The sequence below is a fragment of the Teleopsis dalmanni genome, chromosome 2 (assembly GCF_002237135.1).
Source record: "Teleopsis dalmanni isolate 2A chromosome 2, ASM223713v2, whole genome shotgun sequence".
Lineage (NCBI taxonomy): Eukaryota > Metazoa > Arthropoda > Insecta > Diptera > Diopsidae > Teleopsis > Teleopsis dalmanni.
Genome location: NC_051847.1, coordinates 1,404,760 through 1,422,773, shown reverse-complemented (window position 1 = coordinate 1,422,773; position 18,014 = coordinate 1,404,760). Strand labels below are relative to the sequence as shown.

At 27.7% G+C, this 18,014-nt stretch overlaps 1 protein-coding gene across 2 annotated transcripts; it reads left to right on the top strand.

The window, feature by feature from the left end:
• The first annotated feature begins 9,442 nt into the window (after nucleotides 1-9,442).
• Nucleotides 9,443-17,533, top strand: LOC119681558 (sodium-dependent nutrient amino acid transporter 1). 2 transcript variants are annotated; one of them, XM_038094792.1, is made up of 10 exons: nucleotides 9,443-9,740; nucleotides 14,977-15,160; nucleotides 15,227-15,518; nucleotides 15,592-15,817; nucleotides 15,883-16,153; nucleotides 16,214-16,317; nucleotides 16,378-16,567; nucleotides 16,636-16,912; nucleotides 16,983-17,159; nucleotides 17,221-17,533. In XM_038094792.1, the coding sequence occupies exons 2-10, from the start codon at nucleotides 15,053-15,055 to the stop codon at nucleotides 17,469-17,471; spliced, it is 1,896 nt and encodes a 631-aa protein (XP_037950720.1). In that variant the 5' UTR covers nucleotides 9,443-9,740; nucleotides 14,977-15,052; the 3' UTR covers nucleotides 17,472-17,533. The 2 variants fall into 2 exon arrangements, with proteins under 2 accessions (XP_037950720.1, XP_037950721.1); XM_038094793.1 differs by lacking the exon at nucleotides 9,443-9,740 and adding an exon at nucleotides 14,226-14,389.
• The last annotated feature ends 481 nt before the right edge of the window (nucleotides 17,534-18,014 follow it).

Here is an 18,014-nt window from a genome sequence, read left to right as displayed (position 1 = left end):
TTGTTAACTTTTATAGTCAGAAATTGCTTCTATTTATAGTTAAATAGAACAAGATATATTTAAAAAAGTAGAAACGGGTTAAGGCAAAGCATTTATTACCGAAGTGAGGATACGCATATATAGACTCGATATCTATCATTCCGAATATGTAGTATGTATGAATGTATATAATAACCCATAAATGTATTTAGAAATAAACTTATAGATATTATATTATTGCTTATAAAAATTAATGACAGATCTGTAAAGAATTATCAACTGATTTATAACTTACTAATATTAACTAATATTGATAAAATGATGATTTGTTGAATAAATTAAGTTATTAATTGATTATTTTCAATGTTAACTGTTTTCTGTATAAATGAATATGATGTGATATAGCAAAAGTTTTTGATGTTATGCATTAGCATTTATTTTAGTTTTACAATTTCCATATGGAGAAGGACTATTTCGGCTATATAAAGCAACTATTAATTACACATTTAATTAATTGCAAATAACGAGATTTTCGCAAAAATTAAAATAAATTACACAATTTGCGGTAGAAATGATCTAAATTGCATTGAAATTGACATGCAACTGCAATGAGTGTCATTGGTGCATATTCGATTTCATCGCTGTGAGTTTTCAAGTGAATGCGGTAAAGTGTTTGAGGGCAATGAACATAATATGAATGAAAAATATAATAGATAAATGCGAAGATTGCAAATTTAATAAATAATTAAAAAATATTGAAATACAAATACGCAATCTTCTGATAACGCTTGACACTGGACTACGTTTAATCATTTTTACTCAACCAATTATTCCAGATTATCATTTGCGATATACAACAAATCGCATTGACTCACATAAATATATGAAAGTAGTTATTTATACTCAGAAATTCCAATAGATAAAAGAAAAGTATATAAATAAATTCTAATTACAACCGAAGATACTTTGCCATTTCATACAAATTACCACAAAATGAAGTGTTTATGGGAAGTGCAGTAAATACTCGTAATTTAAGTGGCGTTTATTATTTTATAACGCAACAACGTATTTACAGAACAAGTGTTGACTTTTGATTAAGATTGTATCTGCTTTGTGTCTACTGTGAGTAAATCAAACCGAGACGCAGATAATTGCATAGATTTGACTTCAAAAATTTTCCATAATATAGAAACTATGACACTAGTTTATTTCGTATTTGTTTACTCGTTGGCATCTGTATTACTTTTAGATTGTGGATTTTGCATCATTTATATGGAATAATATCGTTTGCACTTCTTGCACTTCATCAAATTCTTCTCCCTGCTAGGTTCGATTCAGAAATAAGTAGTTTTAAATACTGACGTGTCAATCCAGTTATCCGATATTTAATGGCTTCAAATTATCCGACTATTTTGACGTCCTCAAGGCTTAAGTTAAAGCAATCCATTAGAAAGTTGAGATGATAACGTGTAACACATCAATATAACGCAATACCTATATCAAATTTTTATATTTTTATATCTGAATAACAGTTAGTTGGGGTCTGTATCGAAAATTCTAAAACTTTGGACCCGATCAGGCATAACAATGTCTCAATTGATAACACTAATAATAACTGGTAGATAAAACAAAGTTGACACATGCCTGGCTAATTTGGCAGAAAATATGCTATAAAAGAACAAACGTTATGGAAACAAAACAAGAAGTAATGCCAATCTGCTTAAGTCTACCTATCAATCTATCAATTTTTGATAAATATGTATGTAAATGATTTGACTGTAGTTACTAAAGACCTCTATGTAAGAATGAGATTGGAAACAAACAATTGAATGCATATTATATATGGTCATTATTCGGTTTTTCAGACAAATAACATACATAACAACTTAGAAGATTTTGACTTTGTTGGATTGGAAGAAGTCAGTTTAAAAAAATTGATATGATTTGTCGCTGAAAGAAGTTGATTTACTAAATGTGGTAAAGATATGTCTAGATATGTATAATAATGCAATAATATTTTATGATTGTTATTTGTGTTTTATATAATTCGGTGGATAGTTAAACAAGTCAACTTTTGCGCTTAAATTTGATACTGTGAAACTAAAGTAAAGGAAAAAGTTATTATTAAAAACTTTGCTGATTTAAATATATGTAATAGCGATATAAACTTTATAAATCATCTTTTACAGAATGTGAAAGATATCTACACTTCTGCCGCCTATTCACGCCATTAGCACCACAGATCTCTTGCTATTATATATTTCTTGATTTCCGTATAATTACTTTCATTTAAAGATGTGTTGCGACTTATACCTATTATAGCAACTTTATTTTTGGTTTTCTTTTTGACGATATTGGTACCGGTTCTTACAAAAATTATTGAATATTTTAGCCGTCCGCAATATTGTGGACCGAGAAAAACCGTACTGGATCCCAATTATCATCCATTTGTCAAGCAACTTTAACTATAATCTTTTATATCATCAGATTTCAGTGATTAGTTTATTTATAAATTTTTTTTTATTGCTAATATATATGAATTTACTTCTCTAATCTTTCCAAACTTGTACTTAAACATTTTTCTCACAATCTATAGATAAAAAAATAATTTTTAATATTTATACGTAATATTTAAGTAGCAACTTAAATGCATTTGATTTGTGTGTGGTTATATGTCTTCAGTTTCTTATAGTATTATATATATTGCAAATTAACTAACTTAAATTTTAATCACGTAGAATTAGAATTTTATAATCTGAATAAATAAATCTAGAAATTACTTGAATTCATTTGTGGGGCTGGTAAGATTCTGCAGTTTCAGAAGTTATACACTTTATTGTATTTTGAATTTATTACTGAGTGAACTTTTCTCATAAATTATTTTTTATAGATTTTTAGGAATTTTACTTGTAATTTATGTATAAATAATGCATTGCCGTTAAACATTTTATGGTATTTGGAACTTATCCAACTTATTTTAAGTTGAAATTTCTATAACATTTTGTACATTTAAAACTAATTTTAAGCATTTCTGTTTCATTATAAATTTAAAATAAATTTTTTGTAAAATTAGGGCTTTTCTTAAAAAGCCACGCTTAGATATATCCTTAAATACACAGAAGATGTTTGCGACTGCAGTACTCAACCTTACACCATTTAGGCTAGGAAGAAGCCTTCAAGTATTTCTTCTGCTCTTTTATAACGCATGGTAGGAAATGAATAGCTAGGAAGTAACTTCTGTTAATGACGAAGTGCTAAGTTTTAGCTATTATTGATACATTTCGATGCTTTACTTCCAGGAGTTCATCATATGGCAATCATACACAACATTGCAGTAGTTTGTTATGATTTGAATTATGAATGTTCTTAGTTATCTTCCCAACAATGGTAAATAATTAAAATTTTGGTTAAGCTAATTGCAAATAGTAAAATTAATCTTGTGTTTAAATACTAAAACAAAACTAGTTACTTATCATATATCAAATAACCACATTACCACATTATAAAAATTATAAAAACCTTTTTAATGTTCAAGTTTATCCATTTATGTTCAAAATATTGCATATACTTTGATCTGTGATTTGATGAGAGCAAATAAAAATTAATATGATTAACGTTAATTGTTTATTTAAAAAATAAATCGTATCTCAATTTAATTTTTAATATTTTGATGGTATTTATAAAATTTCATTTGTTACTAAGCGTCCACAACGTACTTAAAAAAAAAATTGTCAAACAACGGCTAAGTATTATTAAACAAATAGTATTATAATTTAAATAAACAACATAAACTTTACAATATTTTAAAAAAATCACAAAAACAAAATAAAAATCTTAATAAAGCAAAAATTTCTAGAAATGTTCAAGATAAATATTTTCATTAGGTTGGCTTATTGTTAAGCAGTCATAACTTTGCAAATCCGCTGTCATTTTCTTAACAACTTCTAAGTTTTTAACAACGTTAAGATTAATTATTTTTACAATCAAAATTATTTTCACTGATTATCTTATAAAGCTTCATTGCAGTGTGTGAAAGATATAAAATATTTAAATTTGGGATGACTTAATTACTATTTACTGCATAAAGAATTTCTAAGATTACATATCTCAGTCGTTATTTTCAATACTATAGATTAGTCAAGTAAGGTATTGGACATTATAAATGCTTTATATATACATATTATTCGTGTATAAAGTTTTATTTGATTACCTCAAAGATACGATGATAAGATGATGAGATAATAGTTTGCCTAATAGAAACTAAAAGACAGATACATAAATGAATCTGAAAACATTTTTTTTCTAGCGTTACAAACTCCATGACAATCCTAATATACTTACAGTTCCTATATAGTAATACTCTTAATGTGTATAAGGCTTTAGTTTACTCAAGCCCCACCATCCTAAAAGATTATCAACCGTTATACACAAAATTACATTTTTTTTATATGGACGTGGATTTGTTTTATAAAAAATCCTCTTGAATTAATCTTTGGATTCAAATTATGCGCTAGAATATACATATAAAGATGGGTATCGATATAGACGGATGCACCAAAAATTATACTAAACAATATTTAAATAAAAACATAAAAAATTGATTTTCTAATACTTATTTTTCTAATATCAATAACATTCTAAAATTACTTCTCGTATGTAGTATATATTTGATATATTGATATTGATATTTGATATATATATATATATATATATATATATATATATAAATTTGATAAACTGCAGACTAAGATATAAATAAAGAAATAGTGATACCTAAATAAAATTATAAATATTTTGATTTGAATATAATTTAAAATAAATAAATTATTTTTATCTGAACTTTACCCCAGACATACACTATTAAGTTCTTATTTTTTATAAGATAAGATTAACAAACTGCAAACAGTATAGTACTTTTTTACCTTAAAATTAGTGATAGCATGGATATATTCATATCTTCTTATATGAAAAAATCTACTTAATTACAAATCTTTATATTGAAATAATAGTAGATTTTCATTCACTTAGTGTAGCTCAATAAGCTAAAGAAATTAATCCTAAAAATATGCAAGAATAAAAACAATTCTCTGTTCGAAAAAAAGCTTTGGATACACAGTATTTGCTTTCAAGTTTGCTTAAATTTAGCAGAGTTCAATGTTCTCTGTTAAAAAAAAATGTTAATGAAAAATGCTGAGAAATTTATATCTTACAGTAATTATACATTACAATTAACTATTCATTATAAATCAATTGCATTAAATAGAAACTTGAATAAATTTAATCTTTACTTTAGTTCAAACTTCTTAAATAATTATTAGTTTCTTAACAGTTTATTTAAATGCATTTTAACGTCAGTAGAGAGGTTCGAACAATAGTGAACCACAACAACAAAAATTTTGGCTTACCATACAGCTGTTTTGAGCATTACCATCAAGAGTAGTCTTGAAATTATTTCTTGTATTTAATTTAAAGTTAATTAAAGTTATTAAAAATATTACTTAAAAGCCAGTATTCAGATAGAAAGTTAGTGGTTAGATACCACGTCGACACTGTAATCTACAGATAATACACAGCAAAAACACTGCCAAAGTGTAAATTTTCTAGTAAGCATTTCATCTTATCTAATGAAATGGCTTTCAACAACTTTTTTTCCACATTTTAAAATTATTTCCCCGAAATATCATATTTTGCAAAGCAGACAAAAATACTCAGAATATTTAAAAATTTTAAATTAATCTTATATTATTTTTAGCAATTAAGGGAAAATTAGCCGTTAAACAGCTCATGTTTGGACAAGTTTACAACCATGCTTTTTAAAAATTGGGATAATCGGAGACATATTTAAAAATTAAAGATATGGAAACAAAACGCTTAAGATAGTAGCCGTACTATGAACGAAAAAATTGAGTGCATACGTAAAAGATCTTGCACATACATTTGCAATTAAATTATTTTACTTACGTATTTTAAACATATTTATACTTATAATAAGCAGTTTTTTTAGAATACTTTATTGTTTATTTACTAGGAATTTAGAAAACCTTGAACCTAAAATTCGCATTATTGCATCGAGCACATGTCTGACGCATAGTTAGCTTATCGTTTAACCTATTATAAAAAAAGTCTGAACCTAATATAAATAAACCGATATATAAGATACCAAACAAACTTATCAGATGCAAAAGCGTCTTTATTTTGGCAATATAAAAGTGATATTTATGGAACCACTCAGACAAGACGATAACTTCTACAGCAACAATAGACGCACTTAATTTTATCAATTGCACGTTAAATTCGATTTCCGTTTTCTTCGATAAAAATGTTTGTAAAAAGGCTGTAATCTACTCACATGTACTTGTACATTGACCACAAGCTTAGTAATTTACAAACAAATTTATTGCCATCATTTACGTATATAACTGATCGCTAATTCATAATGGTACAAAAATAGGAACTATTGAACTCAAGTAGTTTGAAAAGATTTACACATTCGATACAGAAAGAATTTGATGGTAAGTAAATTTAACTGGAACTATTAGGTACTTTTATTTCCATACTTATATACTAGAACCTTATATTGCTAAAAAATGTGGCATTAGTTATCTTTAGCTTTACAAGAAGTCAAATACCCTACATCTAACATACATAATAAAAATTGAAAGTCTTGTTATAACTTTTTCATAATAAAGATTAATGATATGATTTTATTTAAGGAAATAAAAAAAACTTTCAAGAATTCTTAAGGAAATCTTAAGCAAATAGATCCTAGCAATAAACTACAGATGTTTTTACCCGTTGCATTCAATGAACGTTATATATCATAGTTAATGGATTTAAATTAGTCTGATCAATTTTAAATCGCAAATAGAGTTTGAGAAATTTCATCTCCCTTATCTAAAACCTGATTTTGTGCAATAAATCTATTCAGGTTACAGAGTTGGTCTTTAATAATAATAACTCAGTTGTTAAATAACATAAGAAAGATTCATCTCATCTACGCAAGAGAAATAGTTTTTGATATTTTATTAAATGTGTTTTAAGTGAAATAATTATAATAGTTTTTAACTTATAGTACGTTTTATGTAATAAATGACATTAATGAATTATGACAAAAGTAATGCAATTTTTATTGCAATTCAATCAAACTGCTTAATTTATTGCAATTTCAATACAGAGTTGTTATTTGCAAATAGTCAGTTATAGAATTCAACAGACCTAATGGATTTGGGTTGAACCATATTCATTTGTATATAAAAGGAAGTCAAGAGAATAAATCGTAAGGATCATGTTAAAACCTATTTTATAAAATCATCATGTATAGATTTCCAGTTTCAACATAGCTTTGTAAACTCCTTTTTTAAAGGAGTTTTAGTAAACACGTTCTAATTTTTTCTACTTGCCAATTAAAAAGCCTTGCTGTTCAACTAGTTTAAGTGTTTATAAGTCACATAGATAATTTTTACTTATTCTGTTGTGCATACTATTATAAAAGTAACATATTGCTTTTAGACTAGTGTGAAGGGTATATAATACTAATAATAATACACACTTATTCACTTATTAAATTGGCCATAAGGCCTCATATCATTACTTCTTCGAATTTTCTTTTTATTTCGGCAATAATTATGCTTTTATTACAGGCATAAAACAAACAGTTCAACAAGTAGTAATCAACTAATCTTGGCGTCGATTCTACTTCAATTGAATTTATAAACAAATAATCGAAATTTAAAAGCTATCGACTTCCAATACTACAATCTACAATCTGCATTTCTAATAACAATGTTAATAATATATTTTGATCTATCGATATGTCAATTTAATAGGAAGCCTAATCATTCTCACTGATAACACTTAAAATACATTGAACTACTGAAAACAAATATTTATAGAACGTAAAAGTTTCTTCCTGCTTTAACTATAACATGAGAAAATACTACTCATTAGATCGCCTTATTAGACCTCACAGCGCTCACACAAAATGTTTGGATAAATACAAGAATAGTACGGTGGTTATGAAATCATCAGTTAATAATCATATAAAACTTGAAACAATTAATTAATTTTAATTACTTATTTTGGTTTTCATTCATATTTTTACTGTGGATAATACGAAGTAAACTTAAACTATATAAGAAATACTATAATATCATAGAAATATCTCTGGTTAAGTTGGTTAAGTTGGACTTAAAAACTTAAATAAAACTTGTATAGCTGTAAAATTTTCTTTATGAGTAACAACATTTTTTACAAATAATTCAAAAAAATAATCAAACATCTGTTTACATTAAAATAACCATTGTCGCCAAGTTCTGGTATTCCCTAAACGAAACGCATGTAGTTCTGGTATTTCATTTTTAATAAATATTTCTTACTGATCTCTTCCAACTCGTTAATTGCACTTTTTGAAATTTTATCAACTCTGTTTATTGTTTGCCGAATTTAATAAATTCTTAAACATTCATTAGATTGTTCATCCATTAATTTTGTGTTTCATCCATTTCCCTAATATTTCCTATCACGAAGTTGTTTAAAGATCTTTTTATTTTCTATTTATTATTATTTTTTCACTTTAACAGTGCTGTTACCTGGTACTTTGAGTTTTATTTATTTAAATGTATATATTTGAAGCAATTGATACACGATCTGCGAAATGATTGATCATTGATATTAACTTATTTTAGAAGGAAAATTCATTTGCAGTGTTACATTTTCTATTTGTGAATTTTTTATTATTATTGTTAAGGGATGTGATACTGCGACCATCGGGTCTATTGTGCCCCCTTGTGGATTTAGAGTAGGTCTGTAAGCCCTGTTGCTTCAATAAAAAGTACAATAAAACTTACTTTACTATGAATTCTTTACTTTAACAAATTATTTCGAAAATTATTCCATAAATACATAAAATTTGAAATTATATTTAGTGTAAAAAAAAACTTCAAAACTTTATTAAATAATATACAATGCAAATAAAACTAGACGCAATAAAGTCATTAGACAGGAATGCAATAGATTATGTAAAATAAAAGTTTGAATGGTTTATTGATGTAAAGACACTACCAGTATAACACCTAAGAAACATAGCTAATAATAAAACTGCATATAACCCAGATTCGAAAATGCTTAAGATAAAAAATATAAATAACAACAAAAGATATTCAAGTCAGCGTAGATAAGATGCACTGCAACTGGGTACAAATTTAACATAAATAAACAATATGCAAACAAAAGATAAAGTCATTGTTCAAGTCATTGTCGGGTAAGTTACCGATTTTGGCTAAAATGTAAGAATGCAAGGCATTGACTAACTCTTAGCTGTTCTAGACTACGACCAGCGGGAACAAGTGAGCGAGAAACAATAACGAACGCTTGCTAACTGTCTTTAAATTTGCGCTCGCGGCACGGCCAAGTTAAAGCATCGTCCTATGATAAGTTTCCATTTCAGTTAGATTCGGGCCAAGTTACATGCAAAGCACGCAGTCAACGATCAGTTGCGGTTTGACGATCGCCGCGAAAAGGTTAAAATTATTAAATATCGATTTAATAAACATTCAAGTGTTAATAAATTGATTGATAACTTTTATTGCATTGACTAAGTGTGGCGGCGTTTAATAATATAGTCTTTAGAGCTACTCAACCGTTGAACGAGTTCAAGTGAAGTGTGCCATAAATTTTAGAAATTATTGAATATTTCTTTATTACTTTTTAAGTGTCATATAATATCAGGAAAAATTTCTTGATATTTTAGCAAAGTGCAACAGGTAAAATCACCAAAATAAAAACTAAATACATATGTAAAAAATGAAAATAATAAAATTAATGAAAATATGTTAAAGATTTCCAATAAAATTTATTAAAATATTTAAATTATGTATTGAAAATATTAGTGCTGTGTATTATACTTCTGATATTATATAATATAAACAAAAATAAAAGTGTCAGCTAACACCACCAAAAAGCCGAAAAACTGAAAATAAGTGCCAGCTAACAACACCAAAAAAGCAAAATATCGAAACTCAAAATGGAATATATTTTCACAACAAATTTGTGTATAAATATTTTTAATCTAAAACAAGACATTAAGAAAATGAGCTGTACGAATTAAAATTTTAAATATTGAAAATAAACTCAAATTTAAGTTTACAATGTCTTAAAGTCATCTGAAAAAATAACAAATAAAAATTGCTGTGCTTTATGGATCAATTTTAGCCAATTTTATCAAATTTATTTGCTAACAAATTTTCTTAGCTAAAAAAAAAACGTGCCTTTATTTTTTTTAGAATAAATTAAGAAAAAAATAGATACATTTATGAACAAATAACACTTAAAATAAATATTCGAAGTGGTATTCATAACTCAGAATGTTTACTTCTATAGTGAACAAGACAACAGCGTTATTGTTGCAAATATGTTTTTGTTTATTGTGTGCATAATTGTTGCATTTGCATTATTGCTTCCTATTCTGTTTTACATATATATGTAATATATGTAAAAAATCAATATTTAGAACACAATTTCAAATTTAAAAACTAACTCATAAAAAAAACATGTATACCGGAAATTAAAATTATGAATATTATTCGGGAAATCAGAACGAAAGTCTTTGTAGCTTTTGATACAGTGTATTTATTCAGTGTATTTTTCTTAACTGCTTACTGTCGCAACAATTACAGTTGAGTTATACTGAATATCTCTATCTATATCTTCTATAGCAATCCAAAAATATATAAAAATATTTACGATTTAATTTTGATATTATTGATAACTAAAAATTTTAATCTGATAATATAAACAAAGAACTAATGCACTTTGCTTTCGAGATATTCATTTTCCATATAATTTTCAATGTTTGCATTAAAAAAATATTATAAATTTTAATATAATATTTAGAGTTGGAGTAGAAAAACAACAAAATATTTTTTTTAAGTTTATTTTTACGTTCGTTTATTTCTATAAAATCAACAGAATTCTTTTCGTATAGCATTTAGAGAAATTCATTTAAATCAAAATCAATCCTCTCTAATTTCTCTCTAATTAAGTCAACATTTATTTCAAATAATTTTATTTCTGATGCTTAATCACTTGAGATATTATTTAAGTTAATACAAATAAAGTTGTTTTATTTTGCAGTGGAGTGCACTTGAAAAAGTATTAATTATTAATTTATTACATTTTTATCAATTGATGTTTGTTAAATTACTTAAAACAAGTTGATTGGTTGTTTAATGTAAGTGTCACTTCCACTCCCTCACTACTAACAGATAATTTGATTGCTTCTATTGGCAGTAGTGCCGCAGTACGACAGTAAATTCCCATTCTGGCTACATGTTCCCCAATCATCGATAATGTTTACTTGGAAATATACAAAGTGTTCTAATAGTCTCACATGTTACAACACTGTTCCATCGATTATAGATTTTCAATTTACAAACCTATATTTGAAGATTTTAAATTATAATAACTCATTTAAACGTTAAACAGGACACTAATTGTTAAATAAAGCGCTCAAAAAAATTAAATTAATTAATTAAATAAAAGGTAATCTACAAAATACAGTCAAACTTCAATAACTCGAACTTCTATAACTCGAATAAAAATATTGTCACGTGCCAATAAAAATGTGGAAAAGTGCATTCTATAAGTTGAATTTTTGTTTTAAGTATGAATCCATTTTAGTGTCAGGGGAAGTCCCTCTTTCCAAATCAAATGTTTAATTTTTCTTCTTATGTTGTGTCTTTGTGTAATTGCCAGTCGCTGGCAGCGTGTTTTAAAGTAAATAAATTAACTTCCAATGCTTCTCTTCCAACGATTATATTGAGCTTGGCACTGAAATTTGTACATCAAGCTTTCCTACAGATGACGATATTATTAAGTATTATAGCTCTGAATTAGTGGATTCGATCCTAAGCGCAACGGAAAGTAATAATGAGGGTTCGATGGATGAAATTGTGCATCTGCCATCCAAGAATAAACTAGAAGACTTCTTCAAAATTCTGAATTTTTATTTACAAACGAATGATACTCACACTGATGATTACTATAAGGTTTGGAATAAATTGGAATATTTTTTTACTGAAAATAAGAAAAAAATTAAAATCCCAAATCCTAATTTTTTATGTTTCACTTCACTATAACTTCTGTGCTGTATTTGATTTCAAATATATAAATATCTTAAAATGTGATTCTAGTTTCTTTCAAAACTAAAAAAAAAAAAAATTTTCTAACTCGAAGTCTCCATACGTCGAACCTTTTCTTTGCAAAATGGTTCTTCGAGTTATGGAAGCTTGACGGTATAAATATTTTAAATTTAAATCATATGTAAATGACGATATAACATAATTAACAGTCCATAGTCGAAACTTAAACAAAAAGATTTTTTATAATCTGACATCAGATTTGATAAAATCAAATTTAGTATAAACAATTATTAAAATATATGTAATAAAGAAATAAAACAAATAAATATATCTTTAATCTATTAATGTTCATAAAAAAAGGATAAGGTTTTATTATAATTTAAATCTATAAAATTTTTAGCGAATTTTTAACTAATGACAAACAGAAGATAACACTATCTACACAAGTATACCATAGTTAGATATAAATAAATTTTCTTCGCAACAATGTTTACTAGAGTGCAAAATGTTTATAACTTTAAAGACCATTTCCGTTGAATTATTAACTTAATTACTCATACTAAAGACTTAACAATAATTGATTTAAAATATTTTTTAAAAACATGATAATAAATCCTGGAACCCCAGTATTAATTCATTATCAATTTTGCGAACTCTCCTCCTCTTACTCCATATATTAAATTCTTTAATGATACGTTTTTAGTATTCGGTTTTGTTAAATAATAATTATTTTTATAGAAATGTCAATAAAAGGAATTTAAAACATTTCACTCAATTTGGTCGCAATTTTAATTAAAAAATTTAAAAACAATATTTCATAAGCAAATACAATATTTCATAACATGATCACGTTTTTTCTTCTTTGAAGCAATTCAATTAACTGCATTCAACACGTAGTCATAAAGTTATGAAAGCGTATAAGGAACTACCACCTGTTAAGATTTTTTTAATGAATTTATTTTTAATAAAATAATTGACATCACATTTCAAAAATTGAAAGTGAACCAATAATAGAAACTATATACACTACATTACTAATGTCATCTTTTTTATTAAAATATGTACACTTTAAATAAATAAATAGCTCATTTTCAACAGATAATTTATTATTTCACATTCGCACCTCAAATGAATTTTATACATACAAACAGGCTTCTATAGAAAAAGGACAAAAAAATGTACATACTTTTTGCATTTGCATTGCTACAAAAACACCAGTCTTCAACTCAACTCAAAAGTATACATTACATAGCGAAAATGAATATAAGAGCACATTTAACTACGATAGGACCAGCAGTTCCATATTAGAGTAACAGAGTAAGGAGAAAAATTAAACTGCCCAAAATTGCTAAAATTACAGTCACTATTTTAGTCACACTATCGTTCATCTTCCTCACAATTACAGCAAGTGTCATTGAAGAGAATTTTCAATCTGTTAATATGTTTTCCAGCACAGAAGATCAGTCAGGGTCCCTGTGCTCCAAACCGATGGGAGATCGTGCTCCGTTTATTCTTATCTTCATAAATTTCTTAATTAACAATTAATTGATGAGAGCTGCATGAGTTATCTTAATAATATTAAATTATTAATTATTAAATTCTTTTTTATTTAAATATATACCGGTGATCCGTCCCATATCATGCATTCAACTAACGATTATACTCTATGAGAAATATGTTTCATGGATTTAAAATATCGGAACAATTAAAAAAAAAAGCCCAAGTTTCCAGTAAATGATAACATTTACATTGCAAATTATTGCAATACCTTGAACTTAATTCAATGTATCTAACTACGGAAAATCGAAGTGCTTAACGTTGTGAATAAAAAACCTTGTATTTGTTGCAATTTTCAGTGCAGATGATCATTACAAAATACCAAGTAGTATTTTTTATATTCGATTTTTTTATATTCAATTTAGCAATTAACGATTTCTGTAAAATACAAAGAGTTTGTCTCATATTCAAATGCATATCCCACAAAATTCATATAATGGTTTTCCAAAAGAAACGTGCAGAAATTTAAAAACCAAATAAGACAACTTATATAATTATACATTTATTAAAAAAAATAACTTAAATAATTGTTTGCTTTAGTATAAAGTTCAGTTTAGCGTGTGTCAGCGCATCGAAAAGTTAGAACTCAGTGTGTCAATAACAGAGCCAGATTGCATCAGCCGGTGCAACGCTAGAAATGAAAAGTGCATTGCACTTTGTTAAGTATAGTTTTAGTTGGAGTTGGTAACATACACAATAGAGAAGAAGTATTCAAGGTATTGGTCTAGCAATTTTTGAGAATTAAAGTACTTACTTATAAAAGGCAATCTACAATAATAATATTCTTATTTAAACTCAGTTTGTTATTAATTTCTTACCAACTTATATATAAAGACAGAATAATGCAAATATTAGAGAGAGAGATGGAGAGGGGTGAGATGGGTGAAAAGGGAGGAGAGAGAGAGAAAGAAGTGAGAGAGGGAATAGAGAGTGGAGAGAGGGAGAATAGAGGAAGAGAGAGAGAGAGAGGAAGAAGGAGCAGAGAGCATAAAACAAAACCTCTATAACGGTTACAGTCCGTTTTACTATATTGTATTTTATTCACACATTCCACATTCACACGAGATATTATTGCATAAGGATAACAAAAATATAAGTAATATATTTTTCTAATTAAACAGAATTAAGCAATTTGTTTCAAGCATAATACATAAATATTTTGCAAAGCAAGGGATTAGAAAAGCACACTACTAGGGTTATGTTCTCTTCAAAAAGCGGCCATTGGAAAAATCAAATAAATGAATGTTTTAGTATTTAAATGTTATATTCCGCTAACAACGTATAAATTTATCAAATTTTTCAGATAATGATATTGTCCTTAGACAATATTTTATTCCTCTTAGAACACAGTAAAAAGTTTAAATCTTACTCACCCAACAATGGCTGATTCTGGTCATGTTAATCCAGCCTACGAGGGTAATATTGATGCAGGCACTGAGAGCAGAACAGAGGATAACTCAAAATCGACGGATACGAATTTGGAAGCAGTATGTTACACTTACCCACTAAAATAAAATAAAACCAAACGTATATTTAAATTTATTTAATTTTAGAATACAAATACAGACTTACCACCAGTAGAATCCCAAGAGAATACAAGAAAACGTGATAATTGGGGTAATGATCTTGAATTTCTTATGTCCTGTATAGCACTTTCCGTTGGCCTTGGAAATGTGTGGCGTTTTCCATTTACCGCACTGGAGAATGGTGGTGGCGCATTTGTGATACCTTATATTATAGTCTTATTTTTAGTTGGTAAGCCAGTATATTATATGGAAATGTTACTTGGTCAGTTCTCCAGTCGTGGCAGTGTTAAGGTATATGACTTTGCGCTAATACTTCGAGGTAATTATGAATTGAGTGCCATTGCATAACAATTACTTTATTTAGCTAATGTTTGTTTCCATAATATGTACAGGTGTGGGATATGGACAGCTTCTAGCAACTGGTGTGATAACTACTTATTATGCCACGCTGATGGCTCTCACTTTGAGATATTTTATTGACTCGTTTTATCCTACATTACCATGGAGTTATTGCAGGGACGAATGGGGTGATAAATGTATTGACTCTAAACTTAAAACAGAAACCACCACACCGGCACCAGGAGAAGTGAAAACTACTTCAGCAGAGTTTTATTTTACGTAAGAAAGGCACTTTTTGTTTTTATCATTAAAGGGATAACACATTTTTTCTCTATTCTTTGTAGGAATATAATATTACGCGAGAAGGAATCCATAGATGATGGTATCGGCAATCCTAATTGGCAGCTAGTTTTGACATTAGCTGTGGCATGGGTTATAATATCATTAATTCTGATTAAAGGTATTAAAAGTTCTGGTAAAGCATCATATTTTCTGGCGGTCTTTCCTTATGTTATAATGTTGATTTTGTTAATACGTGCCTTAACATTACCTGGTGCTTTTGATGGAGTCTTATACTTCCTTACACCACAGTGGGATAAACTGCTCGATCCACAGGTACGTTTCACTGCCCCCCTTTGTTTAATTTATTTTATTTTAATAATAAAATTTTGTAAGGTATGGTACGCGGCTGTTACACAAGTCTTTTTTTCGTTGGCTATTTGCTTTGGAAATATTATTATGTATGCTTCCTACAATCGCTTTAATCACAATATACATAGGTAAATATATTACTGATCAGTTTTTAACAAATTATTGATATAGCAAACATTTCATTAAAGGGACTGTACAATAGTTACTTCACTTGATACATGTACCTCACTTCTTTCTGGCATTATTATATTTGGAATTTTAGGCAATTTAGCCTATGAAAATAATACTGATGATATAAAAAGTGTAGTTAAAGGCGGTACTGGGTTGGCTTTTATTTCGTATCCTGATGCTATAGCTAAGTTTACTTTTGTGCCACAGGTAAGTCCGCAATGTAAATTAGTTTTTACCAAACTTTTTCTTCTTTGAATTTATTACATAAAAAATAGATCTTTGCTGTTTTGTTCTTTTTGATGCTTTTCGTACTCGGTGTTGGTAGCAATGTAGGCATGGCGTCCTGTATACTGACGGTTCTTAAGGATCAATTCACGAAAACAAAGCACTGGATATTCGTTGTATGCATCGCTGTTGTTTGCTATGGTATCGGTTTAATATATATCACACCGGGCGGACAGTTCTTACTTAATTTTTTGGACTTCTACGGTGTATCATTTATAGCGTTAGTTTTAGCTATATTTGAATTAGTCGCCGTTGGTTGGGTCTACGGTAAGTACCTATGAGAAAGTCAAAAATCAAACTTCACTTTTATAAATGTATTTCATTTGTATCTTCACAGGTGTTAAACGGCTTTGCAATGACGTTAAATTCATGTTAGGAATCAAAACTTCAATATACTATCGCATTTGTTGGGGCATAGTTACCCCATTATTCATGGCTGCCATTCTTATCTACACACTTGTTCAATATGAGCCATTAGAGTACAATGGCGTCACATATCCAAGCGGTTTATACGGTAATTATATTCAAATATATTAAATCCATAGAAATTTTTCAATAAACCCATTCTTTTGCAGTTTTCGGTTGGTGCTTATCAGCGTTTGGCATAAGCCAATTGATCTTTTGGGCTATACCGACAATCCGCAAACAACCTGGCAATACTTGGTGGGAAAGATTTCGGAACGCATTTAAGCCTAAGCCCAATTGGGGTCCTCTCGATTCACAAACATTGAAGGAGTACAAATATTATTGTGAAGAAATGAACAATAATGAACCATTAAAAAGTCGAAACTTTCTGCAGAAGTTTTATGATAACATTTTTGGTTAACACCATCGAAATTCTTAACTCAGTTCTTTTAATAAAATTTGCATATATTTATTTAATAAAAAAACCAAACGACAAAAAATTTTCACTCAGTATTTAAAAATGTTTTTAAAATTGTTAAGCGATTGTTGTGCTCAGCGGGAAAATGCGAATTACCAAAATAAGTAACTGTAATATACCGGTTGCTGTGTGTTTGTTTAGTGCACAGAGTAACCGAATTATTGCGGCTCTTAGTGATGAACTTCACAAGACTACTCTAATAGACTACTCTTATTATATAACAGAAATATAAATTCTATAAAACTTAGTTTTAATGTTATCTTATTTTGTTATAAGATTTTCTTTTGTTGAAGAAAATTACTTGCTGATTAGTCATTATGCTTATATGTATTTAGTATATTAATGCAAATAATAAGATTTGTTCAAATTGACTATTTAAATTATTTAAAGTAGTGTATGTATTTGCAATTCTTTTCAATTCTTTTATAATTAACATCATACTATATTCAGACACAATTTAATTTCTTAATATCATCTTCGTATCAG

Coding starts and splice junctions, on each gene's coding strand:
- LOC119681558 (XM_038094792.1), top strand. CDS start 15,053: ATGGCTGATTCTGGTCATGTTAATCCAGCCTACGAGGGTAATATTGAT. Junction 16,154..16,213: donor ATAAACTGCTCGATCCACAG/GTACGTTTCACT, acceptor AAATTTTGTAAG/GTATGGTACGCGGCTGTTAC. Junction 16,568..16,635: donor AGTTTACTTTTGTGCCACAG/GTAAGTCCGCAA, acceptor CATAAAAAATAG/ATCTTTGCTGTTTTGTTCTT.